Source organism: Lipophrys pholis (genome assembly GCF_963383615.2).
Source record: "Lipophrys pholis genome assembly, chromosome: 13".
NCBI classification, from domain to species: Eukaryota; Metazoa; Chordata; class Actinopteri; order Blenniiformes; family Blenniidae; genus Lipophrys; species Lipophrys pholis.
Genome location: NC_137632.1, coordinates 829,507 through 849,561, shown reverse-complemented (window position 1 = coordinate 849,561; position 20,055 = coordinate 829,507). Strand labels below are relative to the sequence as shown.

Sequence of the window (20,055 nt, the reverse complement as noted above, 5' to 3'; positions counted from 1 at the left end):
TTCCCACCCCCGTCTCCTCCCGTCCCTCCCACCCCCGACTCCTCCCGTCCCTCCCACCCCCGTCTCCTCCTGTCTTCCCACCCCGTCTCCTCCCATCCCTCCCACCCCGTCTCCTCCTGTCTTCCCACCCCCGTCTCCTCCCATCCCTCCCACCCCCCGTATCCTCCTGTCTTCCCACCCCCGTCTCCTCCCGTCCCTCCCACCCCCGTCTCCTCCCGTCCCTCCCACCCCCCGTCTCCTCCTGTCTTCCCACCCCCCGTCTCCTCCCGTCCCTCCCACCCCCGTCTCCTCCTGTCTTCCCACCCCGACTCCTCCCGTCCCTCCCACCCCCGTCTCCTCCTGTCTTCCCACCCCCGTCTCCTCCCGTCCCTCCCCCCCCCGTCTCCTCCTGTCCCTCCGTTAATCTGCCTTCCTTCACCACTCCTTTCACTCCCCTTTCATTCCCGTCACGCCGGCTCCTTCCACACTATTTACATCAACACCCGGCCGCAGATGATTAAAAGAAGTGAAGGATGCCTTCAGTGACTCAGACTCATGACCCATGGGAAGCAAAAACACTCACTTTCTTTCCTTCTTTCTTTCTTTATGTTGTTTGCAGCTCCAGCCTGATGATCAGCTTCTTCATTACCTGCCTCATCATCCTGACGGCGGTCATGTTCGTCTCAGCCGTTTACTGCTGTTTTGGGGTGAGACGGCTTCTTTCTTCCTTTATTTTGATGGATGAAACAACAACAGCCTCCATAATCCTGCAAATACAACTAATGCATCCTTTTGTTTTACCCATAAAAGTGATAATAGGGCCATAAGTGAAAAAAAATTACATAAATAGAACAAATAAATACATGTATCATTTAAAATATATATCATATACATATATATATATATATATATATATATATATATATATATATATATATATATATATATATATATATATATATATATATATATATATATATATATCTCCAGGATTAAAGGAGTTTACCCTTCCTCCCTTTTCAGACATGTTGAATGGGATATGTGTTATATGTGGTATGTATTTTTGTGTGTTTCTATTGATTATAGATTTTTTTTTCATGTATATGTATTTTCATCAATTATACCATGGGCCATTTCCAATGTAAGTAAAGCCCAAAACATAGTAACTTCCCAGTAATGTAATAAAATATTCAAACAAGTATTATTACGATAATCTAACAAGTTATTACATTATTGAAGTAGTATTAAAATGTACCGACTGACAGGGACAAATGGGAGCAAAAATACAGAGAAGCACAGTTAAATGTACATAAAAGCTTAGTAAAAAGAGTAAAAACATTTTTATTTGATTTAGAAAAACAAAGTTAAAACTGCAGCTAAACTTGAATATACAAAACTGATTATTCATTGGCGATAAAAGCTTTTTCTGGACAGTTTTCTTATCAAAGGTAAGTAAAGTAGATGACATAGTCATATTAATTCATCAAGGATACATACTGTGCAGCAGTTTTACAAATGTATTACATTATTGGCTTTATTACATTTAAGATGACTGAAATGATTGCGTTATTGGCATTTATTAGAGTATTAGTGATGACAGCCTTTATTATTACATATGTGTTGTCCACAGAGCAGAAGACAGAAGCTGCTGTACTTCTCAGTTTGGATTCATCACCAATCTTAACTTTGTCTCCAAAAGGAAGCTTACCGAGTCGATATGTGACATGGTTCCTTTAAGCAGAAGGAGACAAAAGGATGGAATCTAAAAGACAATTTTGTGATATTTTGCTGGTAAATCTACTCAAATAAAAAAAAAATTCCCAGACGTTTCCGAGACCTTTGTATCTTGCAGTTCAAGATTACACCACTAGATGGTGTTTTCAGTCAGTTCAGAAGCAGCAGGAGGACTAGTTAACGCAACTTAAAAGGCTCAACACTGCCACCTAATGTACAACAGATGCATGAATTAAATCAGAAATGCCCATTTAAGTATTTATCCAATATATCATTAAATATGGAGCAAAAGCATCCTTCTTTGAATTGTTTTGATTCTTTATAAAGAGGTCAGAATGAGACGTTCAAGGACACTGTTTTCCAAACTTTTGATCAGGTTGAGGTCTGAGGTCGTACCTGTCACAGAAAATCAATCAAATGTTATTTATATATGCAGGTTAATGCAATGTAATGTAAAGTGATTCACAGATGACTGACACAGTGATAATAGGACAAGACAACAGGGAGTACAAGACAGGAATAAAGAAAAGGTGTGTGTGCGTACTTCAAAGTTTTTGTTTGCTGTGGCGCAGAGTATACATGACGGAAATGTACATATTTTCACAAAAACAAACAGTTATTACAAAAAATGACTACAATCCCCACTTAAAGCCAATTTTAATGAAACTTTCTGGTTTATCTGAAATATCCAGAAAACTTCTTCTGTAACTTGCATTATGGGTGTTTTTAAAAACTGCCAGCCTTCATGGCCACGTCATCGATAATCTCAGCACGGGTCTCAGTGTTGTGTTGTGTCCACTACTCTTAAGAAATTTGTTAAGATATTGATGTTTTCTTTGAAGTTTTCACTATTTACTCGGTGGCTTGACGGGTTTGGAGCCTCTTGTGTGTTTGACACTCCGGTGTCAGCGTCTCATGTGTTTGTGAGTTAGTATTCTAGAAATAGATATGATCAATACTATGCTGGTCGTAGATTATGATTCTGCGAGTAGATGGACAATAAGAACAATGTTTCCTCCAGAGTGTCATGACTCCCAGTCCATATTCTCCTGGACTTTTATTTTGACAGTCACTGTAATAACAATGCAAAACGCAGAAGTGTTGCATTTTCACCTGAGATGTTGTGTAAACGGGGCCTCACAGTCCTTTCTGTTTCCTTTCTATGATTATTACAAATCCACAGTCAACATAATGATCCATGTCTAAGAACTCCACACGGTTCACGTGAGGTGGAGCTCATCCTTGTTAAACTGAAGCTTTGTAAATGATGTTGAGGCAAACTTCTGTTTGATTTGCACGCCATGTGATTAAAGGCCTTGGTTGTGGTTATGTGCAGCCTCTGTGTTTATGTTACTATTATTGCAATACAAATAAGCACTTCTCTTATTACACTGTAATCTGCTGCACAGCTGTGGCAAGTCTGTTTCTCTCCATATTCAACAGGGTAATAATGTGACTGTGGTTTAATCAGAGCATCTTAAGTATCAGGCACAAGAACAACCGGATTTGTTTTATTGCAGCAATAACATTAGTTCATCCTGAAGTTTTCATTTTTAAATAGCTCTATGTTTGCTCTATAAAAAGAACATCCAGTATTCTTGAAAGTTGTTTATTGTCCTTCACGGTGAGATTTACAGCACAGCTATTAGACGGGAAGCCATGAATCTGAGTTTCTGCTGAGTTAAGTCAGCTTAATTCCTCCATCATCCTTCTGTTTGCTTTGTTTGTAGACTTTTTTAAAAAGGAGCCAATAATGTAACTGCCTTTCTGCAGCAATTAAAGCTGTTTTTGTTTCATAACTGCAGCAGTAGATGTGATAAATCCTGATGCTGCTGTCGCCGTGTCATCCTCCTGGGATTAATGCTCAGGCTGTGAGATGGTCAGTCAGTGAATCAGTCACAGCTCTCCTCTCTCCGGGAGTAGAAGGATCCCCTGGTGTTTTCTGATTTATTGACTTTCCACAGTGAAATGTTCTTTCATCAGATAGGATTCGTCCTCTTGGTTTTACCCTGATGAGTCACAAGCAACAGGAAATATTTGAGACTCTGTTCACACAACGATGTTTCATGTGAAAACGCATCTTTTCTGTTTTGAAACTCCATGTCCGTTTCCAGAGAAATGGCAGAAACACTGAAAACAATGTAGTTTTCATGTCGGGCCACAAATTGATGCTGTTGATTGTTTTTATAATGAAACCACACACAACTGTGCACCTGTGGTGGCTGGCCAATAGAGGGCGTTACAGACATTAACAATGTTGAGAACGGGTTATAATGTTTAGAACAGGATTCGTATGGACAGGTGACCGAGTTGGATTGTTACTACGGTGACTGTCAAAATAAAAGTACCAAGTCCCAGGAGAATATGGACTGGGAGTCATGACACTCTGGAGGAAAACATTGTTCTTGTTGTCCAGCTACTGAGCATGTGCAGAAGAACTATACTAAAGCTGTGGTGGTCATGTGCAGTAGCAGCATTTTCAAAAAGTTGTATTTTCCCCATTTCCACAGGGACAGACATTTTGAAAAAGTCATGTTTTCAGTGGCTCGAGCTCCATTATGTAACCGGAGGCCCAAAACACAACGGAATTTTTCTGTTTTCACTTGACAACCTATTTGATTAATGCTTATAATTTCTTGAAAAATATAAAAGCAGCATCCAAACTCTCATTCTGGGGCCAAAACAACACAAGGTCAGACTATAATGCAACATGCAGTTCCTATTTCCAACTCATGGTGGCAGCATAACTATGTTGCATGACTGATGTAATGAGTGGAGCCACTGTAAAGACCACAAAAGACGATAAAGTTTGCCATCTGATTCACAAATTAGTCCAAGGGGCTCGATGTTGTTGAAGTTAAAAGTACTAATTGAGTCTTTTCATGCTGGCAGATCTTCCCGGTTCCTCTGCAGACTCTGTCCAGGAGGATCGTTCAGTCCAGATTAAACAGCACCCTGGTCGGCGTCTTCACCATCGTCGTCGTCTTTCTCTCAGCTTTCATCAATATTGTGAGTTCCCATCAGGTTCTGATGCATGATGGGTAGTTCTAAGCCACGGAACACGTATAACTTAAATGATCAAGAAGCAAATCTCCACACTCCTATTAGCAGGTTTAAATTAGCGTGTGGAGATCTGAGCCAACAATCATTAAAGTTCATTAGATTTAATAAACCCAAAGCAGGAATAGGATTCACTCATCAACGTTGTGCAAAGGCCAGAACAAAAATGATTACAAATCAGGATTTTTTCAGTGATTGAGAAAAGATATGTAATCTGTTATAATCTAGTTTCTAGTTTCTAGAAATTCTAACTTCTCAATTCTGAAGGCTCAAACCAATAACATGGTTCAAAGGTTCAAAACAATGTATTATTTGGTATAAAAATGTGTATTGATATATATTCAGCTTGTATTTATTGATTTAGTTATTGAACGAATTTAACTCTGGGATCAATAAAGTATTCCTGCTCTATTCTATCATTTTATTGTGACGGTGAGTTCTGAGGCTCAGGCGCAGAAAGCAAGCCCAAACTAAACCTGAGCTTAAAAGCTTCATTAGTAGAGTAAGGGAAGTTCAGAGCTGCAGGCGGAGGAGACTCCAGAGGTTTGGTTCACCCACTGTAAAAAATGATATGTTGACTTTAATTTAAAAAATATGCAAACTCATTACCTTACAAACACTAATTCATGTTAACTTAGCTCAGTTCAATTTAATTAAATTGCTTCTTGTGAGTTTGCAGTATTCAAACAAATTAAAGAATTGAGATGATGGTAACTTGTTCATTTTGAGTTTGTAATACTCAAAGTAACTGAAAACTTATCTTTAGTTTTCGTCATTCATCATATTAAAGTCCACATTATATAGCACTTTTCTTGACACTCAAAGACTCTTTCCATCAATGGTGGTAAACTACGTATGTAGCCACAGCTGCTCTGGAGCAGACTGACGGAGGAGAGGCTGCTCATCAGCAACATCCACCCTCTGACCCTCTGAAAGAATGAGCAAAGGACACTGGGAAAATAAACCATGTTTCCTAAGTTAATGTAACTGGGATACATCAAGTTAAGCACATTTTCCAACCCCAAATTACTACTTAATTATTTAAAAGTAGTTTTCTCAACAGGATGGTTAAATGATCTTTTTTCATTAATTTGTATGTTAGCATTTACAGTGCACTGGAGGGACTGAAGTCACATGAAGACTGATACTTCCACCTGAAGTTGGTTTGTGCTTGGAGACTACGGGGCTGAATTGCTGGCTGTGAAGACTGGAGACTGGGTGAAGGGTAGACTGGGTGACATGTAGACTGTGTGAAGGGTAGACTGGGTGATAGGTAGACTGGGTGAAGGGTAGACTGGGTGATAAGTAGACTGGGTGATAGGTAGACTGGGTGATAAGTAGACTGTGTGAAGGGTAGACTGGGTGAAGGGTAGACTGGGTGGAGGGTAGACTGGGTGATAAGTAGACTGTGTGAAGGGTAGACTGGGTGAAGGGTAGACTGGGTGATAAGTAGACTGGGTGATAAGTAGACTGGGTGATAGGTAGACTGGGTGGAGGGTAGACTGGGTGATAAGTAGACTGGGTGATAGGTAGACTGGGTGAAGGGTAGACTGGGTGACATGTAGACTGTGTGAAGGGTAGACTGGGTGACATGTAGACTGGGTGGAGGGTAGACTGGGTGAAGGGTAGACTGGGTGATAAGTAGACTGGGTGATAGGTAGACTGGGTGACATGTAGACTGGGTGAAGGGTAGACTGGGTGACATGTAGACTGTGTGAAGGGTAGACTGGGTGACATGTAGACTGGGTGGAGGGTAGACTGGGTGAAGGGTAGACTGGGTGATAAGTAGACTGGGTGGAGGGTAGACTGGGTGGAGGGTAGACTGGGTGATAGGTAGACTGGGTGAAGGGTAGACTGGGTGACATGTAGACTGTGTGAAGGGTAGACTGGGTGACATGTAGACTGGGTGGAGGGTAGACTGGGTGAAGGGTAGACTGGGTGATAAGTAGACTGGGTGATAGGTAGACTGGGTGACATGTAGACTGGGTGAAGGGTAGACTGGGTGATAGGTAGACTGGGTGACATGTAGACTGGGTGATAAGTAGACTGGGTGACATGTAGACTGGGTGAAGGGTAGACTGGGTGATAGGTAGACTGGGTGACATGTAGACTGGGTGATAGGTAGACTGGGTGATAGGTAGACTGGGTGATAGGTAGACTGGGTGAAGGGTAGACTGGGTGACAGGTAGACTGGGTGATGGGTAGAGCTGGATTGGTGGAGAGGGTCAGGATCACTGGCTGACCAGTAGGATCTTCAGTCTGTCGATGGAGAGGAACAGGATCAGAATCAAGCACAAAAAGCCCAGACAAACCTCACTGATCAACTAGTGACTGTCGAAGGGCTCCGGTCCAGCAACAGGGGAAGTCAGGAGCCCGGGTCAGTACTCTGGGTCCTCATCAGTAGAAGTCACTCCACCTGGCACCACAGTGAACAGAACCAGGTCGTTATCCAGCCAGTGTCTCGCTCCTGCCAACAGCTCCTGACACACCCACCTGGACCAGACTGAGGGAGGGGGAAGAGGTCCAAAACAGAGCAACAGTGCCCCATGTGGCAACTGTGGTGCAGTGCGGGACATTTTATATACAAAAGTGCTTTTGAGAAGACTTGTAATGTGTAAGCTATTAGATTCATAATATTAATGATGATGATAATGATGATCGTGTTTACTGTGTGTGTGTGTGTGTGTGTGTGTGTGTGTGTGTGTGTGTGTGTGTGTGTGTGTGTGTGTGTGTGTGTGTGTGTGTGTGTGTGTGTGTGTGTGTGTGTGTGTGTGTGTGTGTGTGTGTGTGTGTGTGTGTGTGTGTGTGTAGTTCACCTGCAGCAGTCTGGACCTGCGCAGCTGCATCACGGCTGAGCTCAACATCAGCCTGGACAGCGTGAGTCCGTGTCACGCTCACTTCCTGAACTACAGCCTGGACGCTCAGCAGCTCCCCTGCGGAGGCGGCGCCAGCGCCCTCGTCTGCAGTTTCCCCGAGGTACAATTTGTGTCTTTGGAAGTACAGTTTAATTATTCATAACGGCACATTGCAAAAGTTTCACGAAACATGAAGCTATTTTTATTTTTTATAAACTGGAGCGTCTACTCGGCTTTCTAAACAATAAAAATTCTATTTGTATTAAACTGTTTTGATGGTATCATATGTGGCTCAAACCAAAAACCTAGAAAACACAATATTGTTGCACAAAAAAAATCCCAAATTGCATAACTACATGTTGTATCTGCTGATATTAACCCGTCAGTTATCAAAACCCCACAGTTGAGCCATGATCCTTTATTTTGCTTTTTCATCACAACCTTCTTATTTTTCCTTCAAAACGTTCTGTCCTTCAGGCAAAGGAAGTTGCATTTTGCCCAAATGACCATATTTGGTCAACTTGAGGATTTCTTTCTTCCTGCTTCTTATAAATTGATGACAGTCACTGAATACATGATGATTGAGATAATTGAGGTATTTGAGTTTAGAGAACAGTATTAGCGTTAAAGCCTTGAATGGACTAACTTCCTGTCCCTGCAGCTCACGGATGCATTCAGTATATATCAGGACACAAAGCTGGATCACTGTCGACACACACCATAATACAACAGTTTTACTTTGAATCCATTTATTCATTTATTCATTTATGTATGAATGTATGTGTGTGTATGTATTTACTGTATTACTTGAGTTTAATTTAAATAGTTTTTGTCACTTTTAAATACTTAAAAAAAGAAAAAGTCTTGAAGATGAAATTATTCCCATAAATGGACAAAAATTCAGTTTAATGCAACACAGATTCTATTTTAGATTATTGTCATTTACAATTTTCCTCAGGTTCTTCTTTTGTTTTCTATTTGCTATTGTCCATTGTGCACACTGCACCAGGTAACCTGTGTTTGAGTTTATTAGTTTTAATCATAGTAATTTGAATCTCAAAGCACATTTATGTTTTCTATATTATCTGATGGCTGCAACTCCAAGTGCTTTTCAGCAAACACTCCTCAAGTAACAAGCAGCAACAAAACAAATGATAATAAAACCAAAGCAATAAAAACGGGGTCAATAATGCATGCACCTTAAAGTATCATCCACATAGAGCGCTTTATATCTAACTGGGTCCTCAGGTGTAATCAAAGATTTCCATGGTTACAATCCAAATGATGTTACATCTGTGAGTGAAATAAAGCTAAATGTGCCTTTTTACTTTCAGCCTCGTTCCAATAAAGAGCTCATTAGTGTTGAAGCACCTGTGGTGGTGAGAATACATCGTCTGACTCATAAAGGTCTGAGAGCAGAACAAATGATATGAATGTTAACGAGGAGGAGACTCCAGGTCTCTTCCTGCTGAAGAGCAAAAACTGTTCTGACACTGGAAGACGCTCAGTCACATCATATTGTTTGTCCTGCCGAACAGGACAAGGGAGGAAAAATAAAAATGTTCACGTTGGTTCTGTGTAGCGATGCTCCCATTGACAGTCAGGTGGTGGAGAAGCAATAAACTTGATGGTGACACAATAAACCAAACAGACCATCTCTGTCTCTCTCTCGCTCTCTCTCTCTGTCTCTCTCTCTTGCTCTCTCTCTGTCTCTCTATTTCTCTCTCTCTCTCTGTCTCTCTATTTCTCTCTCTCTCTCTGTCTCTCTATTTCTCTCTCACTCTGTCTCTCTCTTGCTCTCTCTTTGTCTCTCTCTCTGTCTCTCTCTCTCTCTGTCTCTCTATTTCTCTCTCTCTGTCTCTCTATTTCTTTCTCTCTCTCTCTCTCTCTCTCTCTCTCTCTCTGTCTCTCTATTTCTCTCTCTCTCTCTCTCTCTCTCTCTCTCTCTCTGTCTCTCTATTTCTCTCTCTCTCTCTGTCTGTCTCTCTCTCTCTGTCTCTCTATTTCTCTCTCTCTCTCTCTCTCTCTCTCTCTCTCTCTCTGTCTGTCTCTCTCTCTCTCTCTCTCTCTCTCTCTCTCTCTCTCTCTCTCTCTCTCTCTCTCTGTGTTTGCAGTACTTCTCGTGCTGTGTGCTCCTCAGCCTGCTGGCCTGTTCCGTCTTCCTGCAGATCAGCAGCATCGGGAAGCTCTTCCTCATGCTCTTCATCGAGCTGCTCTACCTTCTGGTCATGGAAGTCCCCAAAGTGAGCCTCTTCGACAACCAGGACCTGCTGGTCATGGCCAACGCCATCAACATGGCGTGAGTGTCTCTCTCTGTCTCTGCCTGTGTCAATGTTTGCATGCAGATGTTTCTACTGCTCATTCAATCTCTTCTGTTTCTTCCTTCCCATGGCAGCGAGCACGTGAACGGAACAAGGTGAGCCTGCCATCCCGCTGAGGCTGTGTCACAGCTACCAGCATCATTACCACTGCTCTCGCACTAACGTGGCCATAATGACCTGCTTGTAACAGCTGCTAATGCTAATGAGCAAAGATTTACAAGACAGCTGGTTTTTCTGTTTTCAATTGAAAAGTTCTGGTGCAAACGAGGCCTTAGTAGCTGAGAATTTAACTCAAAACATGAAACTCTGACATCTGTGTGTGTTTGTTGTGCTGACCTCCAGTTGTGTGGTGGACACCAAGGTTCCCCTAAAGATCATGACCCCGGTGGTCATCACGGTCTTCGTTCTCGCCCTCTACCTGCACGCCCAGCAGGTGGAGTCCACAGCCCGACTCGACTTCCTCTGGAAGCTGCAGGTCAGTTTCTGTGTTTTAATGTGTAAAATACAGTGAAATGTCCCAAAACACCGTCTCCTGTTGCTCCATCATTATAATTACTCACCCTGGCAGAATGGCTTTGAGGCTAATGCTAGCTTACTAGCTTTATTGGCAGCATCATTGACATCTCGCGGTGGCCGGGTGGGGCCCGGCCGGCGGCCTGGGGGGCGAGAGGCATCACTCTGCATTCTCTATCTGGTGCTTTCTGGGCGGGGGCGTGGCTCTCTGGGGTGGTTCACTGGGGCCTCCCCGGGTCTGGGGGGCTGCCGTCCGCCGGAGTGGCGGTGTCCGGGCCCGATGGCCTCGGGGTGTCGCTACAGGCCCCCCCACAACAGTTCCGGCCACATCCAGTGGACAAACCACACACACACACACACACACACACACACACACACACACACACACACACACACACACACACACACACACACACACACACACACACACACACACACACACACACACACACACTTCCACTCCTCATGAAAGGTGCTTCTGAAGTTGCTTGTTCTCTGTCATCATTTGCTCAAACTCTCAAAATAATGTTCCTCTTTTGTTGTTGCCTCTTTGTTAATTCATGTTCCTGCTTCACTTTACTGTCTAGATAGAGCTGCTCAGGCTGGTTAATCTAAGAAATCATCTTACTGTCTAGATAGAGCTGCTCAGGCTGGTTAATCTAAGAAATCATCTTACTGTCTAGATAGAGCTGCTCAGGCTGGTTAATCTAAGAAATCATCTTACTGTCTAGATAGAGCTGCTCAGGCTGGTTTAATCCAATAACAGTTGTAAAGTATTTGGATCAGTGTGATAACTGCAAATAATATATGTAGCACAACAAAGGTATTGTATGTTATCCCCTCCCCCCAAACTTCTCTTCTCTTCTCTTCTCTCTCTCTCTGAGCGTCCCCCCCCCCCCCCCCCCCCCGTACAGCAGCCATACCAACTTCTAATAAAGCAGCAGCAGGAGGAGACTCCAGGTCTCTTCCTGTTCAAGAGCAAAACCTGTTCTGACTCCAGAAGGTTCTAGATCACATCATATTGTTGTCCAAGCTGCCGAACAGGACAAGGGGAAAAGAAAGAAAAAAACCATCCTCGGTCAGGTCTCGGTTTTGTGTCCAAAAATGAAAGTTTTCTTTCAAATGTTGACCATTAGCTTGGTGAATTGGCCTGATGGCAGGTTGATTTTGAGCCACAGGCCTTATGTTTGAGCTCCTTGTTCTACAGAGTTTAATGATTGAATATTCATTTAACATCGAGCGTACGAGGACGGTGGTCCTGATAAATCATTTTATTTCAAACCTGCACACCATACAGCTTACATAACATAAACAAGTGCATGGTTTGAAAAGGGGATGGATGAAGCAAACGCTTATACAACCCCCCCCCCCCCCACTCCCCCCCACAAGACACAACATCACAATATACAGTAAAACACAAAATCATCAGCAGCCTGAACACTCTCTCACCCCCACTCCTCTCCCTTAATGCCCACAGCCGAGGGCATCAGTCTCTCTCTTCCAAATATTTTATAGTCACATTTCTTTGAAACATTTTTTTAAATTGGATAATGGCAGAGCAAACTTTGAGCTCCTCTGCCAAACCATTCCTCAAGAGAAGTCCCCCCACTGAGATGCACATGGACTAGTTCTAACTTCTGGTTGGTACAGTTTGTTACTCCCCCTTAAGTTGTATGCATGATGCTCGTCTCTATCACTAAATAATTTTGGGATATTTGAGGGTAGAGATTATTTTGATGCCCTGAACATTATTTGAGCTGTTTTATAATTCACCAAATCAAATCATTTGAAAACTGATGATTTAAAATAAAGTGGGTTAGTGTGATCATTGTTTTCCTTTATGAACGACTCTTATAGCCTCTTTTTGTATGATTGAGTGATTCGAGGCAATAAATTAGACTTATAACAATTTCCCCAGACTTCTACACAATAATTTAAATGCGACATGACAAACGAAGGGTCCAGTATCATGAGGGCTTTGTGAAGGAGAGCACGGCTCTCTCTCCTCAGAACACATTGTGCAACGTTTGTCCGCAAATAACTAATATGAGGTTTCCAAGAGATCCTCTCATCTATCACAACCCTTAAAAATACATTTTGTTTAACTCTTTCAATTATTATGTTATCTATGGATATTTATACAGTAATGTCATTTTTTTGGTTTCCAAATAACATAAATTTAGTCTTTTTTAAGTTCAATGATAACTTATTTTCATTAAACCGTTTTTTTAGTTTATCCATTTCCTCAGTTATTTCTTCCAAAAGTTGCTCCAAATTATTTCCTGAACAAATAATATTTGTGTCATCCGCAAAAAGTACAAATTTCATTAATTTAGATATTTTAACGATGTCATTAATATACATGATGAACAGAGTAGGCCCCAGTATGGACCCTTGAGGAACACCACATTTTATAATTGTATGCTCTGATGTGTATTGCTCAATTTGTACAAACTGGGTTCTCTCAGCCAATTAGCTCTGGAACCATTGCTTAGGTATACCTCTAATGCCATAGGTCTCCAATTTATTAAGTAATATATGATGAGCTATGGTGTCAAAAGCTTTTTGTAGATCAATAAAAATTCCTAGTACAATATTTTTTTTTTCTATACAAGTTGAAATGTCCTCTATTAAATCGATTAAAGTAAGAGATGTTGACATATTCTGTCTAAATCCATTTTGGCTATCAGATAATAAATTATATTTTTCAATAAAGTTTTGAAGTCTTGTATCAAATATTTTTTCTGATATTTTGGAGAGCTGTGGCAGGTAATTGGTAAAAAGGTGTTTTTTATAAAATATATTTCAATTAAAAAAAAACTTTTAGTTGATGACAGGAATCGAGCAAGGAATAGTTAATTGTATGATAGAAGCTTAACCACTTAACCACCAGCTTAACCACCAATGAAGCTGTGATTTCGTGAGATTTTTTGAAACTCTTGGTCACCGTGTAATTGAGTCTACCACTAGTTACCTTCACTTTCTCCGCTAAAGTAAAAGTTTCAAACTCGTACTCTTACATAATCGACCTAATTAATTTAGATTCTTAACTGTTTGTTAGCTTTAGTTGCTAACAAGCTGGTATTTGTTCGACTGCTCCAGTTCTGTCAAGCAGAGCCTCAATCAGCTCCAGCCAATCAGCATCTAAATGACTTTTTTAGTGGGCGGGGCTTCAGGCTTCAAACCCTCATGATGCATCAAAATAACTTGAAATGAATGAATGGAGCCACAGCCTGAGCATGTGCACTTACAATTAACTGCAAGCAATACACACTGCCCGGTGAGAGAGGGGCGAGCTACACTAATGTAATACACACTGCCCGGTGAGAGAGGGGCGAGCTACACTAATGTAATACACACTGCATGGTGAGAGAGGGGCGAGCTACACTAATGCAATACACACTGCATGGTGAGAGAGGGGCGAGCTATACTAATGCAATACACACTGCATGGTGAGAGAGGGGCGAGCTACACTAATGTAATACACACTGCCCGGTGAGAGAGGGGCGAGCTACACTAATGTAATACACACTGCATGGTGAGAGAGGGGCGAGCTACACTAATGCAATACACACTGCATGGTGAGAGAGGGGCGAGCTATACTAATGCAATACACACTGCATGGTGAGAGAGGGGCGAGCTACACTAATGTAATACACACTGCATGGTGAGAGAGGGGCGAGCTACACTAATGTAATACACACTGCAGGGTGAGAGAGGGGCGAGCTACACTAACGCAATACACACTGCACGGTGAGAGAGGGGCGAGCTACACTAACGCAATACACACTGCACGGTGAGAGAGGGGCGAGCTACACTAACGCAATACACACTGCACGGTGAGAGAGGGGCGAGCTACACTAACGTAATACACACTGCACGGTGAGAGAGGGGCGAGCTACACTAACGCAATACACACTGCACGGTGAGAGAGGGGCGAGCTATACTAATGTAATACACACTGCGTGGTGAGAGAGGGGCGAGCGACACTAATGTAATACACACTGCATGGTGAGAGAGGGGCGAGCTACACTAATGTAATACACACTGCATGGTGAGAGAGGGGCGAGCTACACTAATGTAATACACACTGCCCGGTGAGAGAGGGGCGAGCTCCACTAATGTAATACACACTGCATGGTGAGAGAGGGGCGAGCTACACTAATGTAATACACACTGCATGGTGAGAGAGGGGCGAGCTACACTAATGTAATACACACTGCATGGTGAGAGAGGGGCGAGCTACACTAATGTAATACACACTGCATGGTGAGAGAGGGGCGAGCTACACTAATGCACCATCAGTGTGGATCAGGAGGAAACAACCTGAAGCAGCAAGAGGAGACCAGGAACCAGAGAGGACAGTCCTCACACAGTAACTATGTACTCTATAAGAGGACGTTTTATTCACAGACAAGAAAATATTGTAGATAATCTTAAAGAATTAATAGCATACTTTGCATGCAGTCCTTTCTGATGACACCAGGTGGCGCTCAGCCCCACCTGCCCCTAATGACCAGTCGACCCTAATCATTACATACTCATAGAAACTGCACAACATTAACGTCATGCATCTGACTGTGTTGTCAGGAAACAAAATGTTTGTCCTTTCCGAAGGACAAAGCTTACAACTTTTCAAAGGCCTGTTGGGCAACATGTTTAAATTATTTTGAGTGAAATATTAATTTTGCAGTAAGAACATTCCTGCAGGGATGTTTGAGAATGCTTTGACATCTTCATGGAGGTAGTGGCGCAGGCTGCACCGCCTCTGGTTGGTAATGCAGTGGAGTGGGTGGAGATATTTATCTAGAAAACAACCTCCAACAGCTGCGGGGGTCTTTATTTTTCGGCTCACAGCTGTCAGCAGTGGTTAATATAGGTCTGAAGCCACTCTGGCAGCCCTGTGAGGCGAGGATAAATAATTCATCAACAATGTAAAAAATTTAAGTAGGACAAAAGATTCTGTCTCGGCCGTCAATAGAGCTAAATCTGCCCGCTGAAGGAGTGACGGTGCACCGAGCTGCAGTGTGTTCCTTTAACACAGCCTCTGGGGTGGAGCGCAGATCTCAAGGTTGTACGAATCTGTTTTAATGTGTCAAGAAATGACTTTGGATAAATCTGTGCACCAACAGGAGCGTTTGAGGATCCACGAAATCATCAGAAATCATTTTGTATGAATCCGGAACATCTGAGACAAATACATGTAATACCCAGATGAGTCTTAATTAAACTTCACATCCTGGTGTCTTTGAAACTCATTAACCGATTTGCAACAGTTGACTGAAAATGGGAGAATTTTTGTGGTTTCATTTCGAAACACGAAAGTGCCAGAAACTGAATATGCTGTAGTTTGCATGTCAGGCCACAAGATGGTGCTGTTTTGCGTAATATAACCAGGCATGCAGGCAAAGAACAGTACGACAAAAATGTTCAAGCACATTGAAACTCGTTACTCATCGTATTTTATTACTCTATGTCGGAACTGTGTCTCCACGTATGCAGATGATGGTGTAGTAAATGTGAGTGAAGGTGAACTTTGTTGAGGAACCGCTGTTAAATTCAAAAGATCAAACAGCTCGAATAGGCTCTTGATTCATCCGTTACTATTGTTGATTTACTAGTGCATGCGTAGAACTACATACCGTGAACGTAATACTGTGTTTCAGACAACTTGAGAAAAGTTGAAAAATATGTTATTCCATAAGTCCATAAGATAAAAATAGAAGTAGCGCCGTGTATTCATACTCTTGAGCAGTCGGTGGCGATAATGCCTTTAGGACATGAGTTGACATCAATCATTTCACACTGAAGAAGCAGAAGACCAACAAAGTTAGTTGAGACATTCTAATCGAGCTTCTCGAAGCATAGGAGCAGTGCAGGAAATCAGATGTAGGTTTCATTACATTGAGAACAATGGAGGTCCACAATGGCATTTTATGCAGCAAACGAGCAAAACTGAAGTGGCATTTGGACCCACATTTGAGTTCAAATCAAATGAAATGACAGAAGTGAAGAGTTTTGATTTTAATGACAGAGACTGTTTCCGTGGAAATGGGGGAAACGCTACTACTGCTCATGTACACCATGGTCGTAGTAAATAGTCCTTCTGCACATTCACGAGTAGATGAACAAGATCAACAACGGCAACTAGTCCATATTCTCCTGGACTTGGTACTTTTATTTTGACAGTCACTGTAATAACAATCCAACTTGGTGGCCTGTCCACTCGAATGTCCGTGTTCTCCCAGTGGTAATGCTTAGAGCTCATTGTTCTCTGCTGTGTGTGTGTGTGTGTGTGTGTGTGTGTGTGTGTGTGTGTGTGTGTGTGTGTGTGTGTGTGTGTGTGTGTGTGTGTGTGTGTGTGTGTGTGTGTGTGTGTGTGTGTGTGTGTGTGACAAACAACAGTGCCAACCTGCTCCACCCTGTACTGGACACCGTCACTGTGCACCGACACATATTTACCTGTTAACACACCTTGATGAGCGACAACCTGCCTGACGAGGACAACAGACAGTTTTCCTGATGAATTTCAAGCTAAGGAACACTGAAACGGCCAAAATACTTATTACTTACTGATTATTGGAATATTCAGATTGTTGTGGTGTCAGGAGATTATTTTAGAGATCTGAATATTCCCTGTAGCACAGTGCTGCTCTGCTTTCCGCATTACATGTCTGCAGACTGTGACGGGCCGCGGGTGATACATAACGTTCCATAACGTAACTTAACGATCCATAACGTTTCATAGCGTAACGTAACGATCCGTAACGTAACGATCCATAACGTTCCATAGCGTAACGTAACGATCCTTAATGTAACATAACGATCTATAACGGAACAGAACGATCCATAACAGAACGATCCATAACGTAACGTAATGATCCATGACGGAATGGAACGATCCATAACATAACATAGCGTAATGTAACGATCCATTAGGTAACATAACGATCCATGACGGAACGGAACGACCCATAACAGAACGATCCAGAAATGTCACGTAATGATCCATGACGGAACGGAACGATCCATAACGTAACATAGCGTAACGGAACGATCCATAACAGAACGATCCATAACGTAATGTAATGAACCATAACTTAACGTAACGATCCATAACGGAACGGAATGATCCATAACATAACATAACGATATATTATAATATATAATATAATATTTGCCGCCACCCTGTAGCACAGTGCTGCTCTGCTTTCTGCATTACATGTCTGCAGACTTTGCCGGGCCGCGGGTGATACATGATCGCATCCATACTCAACTCTGGGTTCACTTCCTTAACGATCCATAATGTAACGTAACGCTCCATAACGCTCCATAGCGTAACGTAACGCTCCATAACATAACATAGCGTAACATAACAATCCATAACGGAACGATCCATAATGGAACGATCCATAACGGAACGGAACGATCCATAACATAACGTCTATCCATCCATTCCATTCCAAGGAAGCCGAGACTTCCCTCGCCCCAGACACGTCCTCCAGCTCTTCCGGTGGGACCCCAAGGCGTTCCCAGGCCAGCCGAGAGACATCGTCCCTCCAGCGTGTCCTAGGTCTGCCCCGAGCCCTCCTACCGGAGGGACATGCCCGGAACACCTCCCGAGGGAGGCGTCCGGGGGGCATCCGAAACAGATGCCCGAGCCTCAGCTGGCTCCTCTGGATGTGGAGGAGCAGCAGCTCTACTCCGAGCTCCTCCCTGGTGACTGAGCTCCTCACCCTATCTCTAAGGGTGCGCCCAGCCACCCTACGGAGGAAACTCATTTCAGCCGCTTGGATCCGGGATCTCCTTCTTTCGGTCATGACCCAAAGCTCATGACCATAGGTGAGGGGAGGAAGGAAGATGGAGCGGTAAATCCAGAGCCTCGCCTTTTGGCTCAGCTCCGATACAGCGACCGCATACCTGCAGACGCTGCACCGATCCACCTGTCGATCTCACGCTCCATCTTCCCCCCACTCCTGAACAAGAGCCCGAGATACTTGAACTCCTGCACTTGGGACAAGGTCTCTCCACCGACCTGAAGGGGGCAAGCCACCTCTTTCTGGTGGAGAACCATGGCCTCGGATTTAGAGGTGCTGATCCTCATCCCAGTTGCGTCACACTCGGCTGCGAACCGCGCCAGTGCACGCTGAAGGTCCAGGTTTGATGAAGCTAACAGGACCACATCGTCTGCAAAAAGCAGAGACGAGATCCTGTGGTCCCCAAACCGGACCCCCTCCGGTCCATAAAAGTTATGAACAGAACCGGTGACAAAGGACAGCCCTGCCGGAGGCCAATGTGCACTGTGAACAGGTCCGACTTACTGCCGGCAATGTAAACCATACTCCTGCTCCGGGTGTACAGGGACCGGACAGCCCTTAGGAAAGGGTCCCGGACTCCATACTCCCGGAGCACCCCCCACAGGACGTCCCGAGGGACACGGTCGAACGCCTTCTCCAGATCCACAAAACACATGTGGACTGGTTGGGTGAACTCCCATGAACCGTCGAGTACCCGGTGGAGAGTATAGAGCTGGCCCAGTGTACTGGACGAAAACCGCATTGTTCCTCTTGGATCCGAGGTTCGACTAACGGCCGGATCCTCCTCTCCAGTACCCTGGAATAAACTTTCTCAGGGAGGCTGAGGAGTGTGATCCCCCTGTAGTTGGAGCACACCCTCCGATCCCCCTTCTTAAAAAGAGGGACCACCACCCCGGTCTGACACTCCAGAGGCACTGTCCCCACCGCCACGCAATGTTGCAGCGACGTGTCAGCCACGACAGTCCCTGCACATCCAGAGACTTAAGGAACTCAGGGCAAATCTTCGGGGTTCGGGGTTTTCCGCCACGACAGGCACCAGAGACCCTGCGACCACAGCTCCGAGTAGCAGCTTCAACAATGGAGGTGGAGAACATAGTCCACTCGGACTCAATGTCTCCAGCCTCCCCCGAGTGTCCAAGACACGTGGCCGGAGATCAGATGACACGACCACAAAGTCTATCATCGACCTCCAGCCTAGGGTGTCCTGGTGCCAAGTGCACTTATGGACACCCCTGTGCTCGAACATGGTGTTCGTTATGGCCAAACTGTGACTAGCACAGAAGTCCAATAACAGAACACCGCTTGGGTTCAGATGAGGGAGGCCGTTCCTCCCAGTCACCCCCTTCCAAGTCTCACTGTCGTTGCCCACGTGGGCATTGAAGTCCCCCAATAGAACAACAGAGTCCCTAGTTGGAACACTGTCCAGCACCCCTCCCAGGGACTCCAAGAAGGTCGGGTATTCTGTACTGCTGTTCGGTCCGTAGGCCGAGACAACAGCCAGAGACCTGTCCCCTACCCGAAGGCGTAGGGACGCGACCCTCTCATTCACCAGAGTGAACTCCAACACATGAGGCTGAGCTGTGGGGCAATAAGCAAGCCCACGCCAGCCCGCCGCCTCTCACCGCGGGCAACTCCAGAGAAGTGGAGTGTCCAGCCCCTGTCAAGGAGCTGGGTTCCAGAGTCCAAGCTGTGGGTGGAGGTGAGCCCGACTACATCTAGACGGTATCTCTCTACCTCCCGCACAAGCTCAGGCTCCTTCCCCCCCAGCGAGGTTAC

General features: G+C 44.0%; 1 protein-coding gene across 1 annotated transcript in view; it reads left to right on the top strand.

The window, feature by feature from the left end:
• adcy5 (adenylate cyclase 5) overlaps positions 1 to 20,055 on the top strand; it is a gene marked incomplete at both ends in the record, with an annotated part of 168,291 nt that overhangs the window by 141,712 nt on the left and 6,524 nt on the right. The window contains 5 exons of the mRNA XM_080478146.1: positions 599 to 686; positions 4,606 to 4,722; positions 7,585 to 7,749; positions 9,743 to 9,927; positions 10,292 to 10,424. Of these exons, the coding sequence (XP_080334272.1) occupies positions 599 to 686; positions 4,606 to 4,722; positions 7,585 to 7,749; positions 9,743 to 9,927; positions 10,292 to 10,424 (688 nt within the window). The remainder of the gene's footprint in view (positions 1 to 598; positions 687 to 4,605; positions 4,723 to 7,584; positions 7,750 to 9,742; positions 9,928 to 10,291; positions 10,425 to 20,055) is intronic.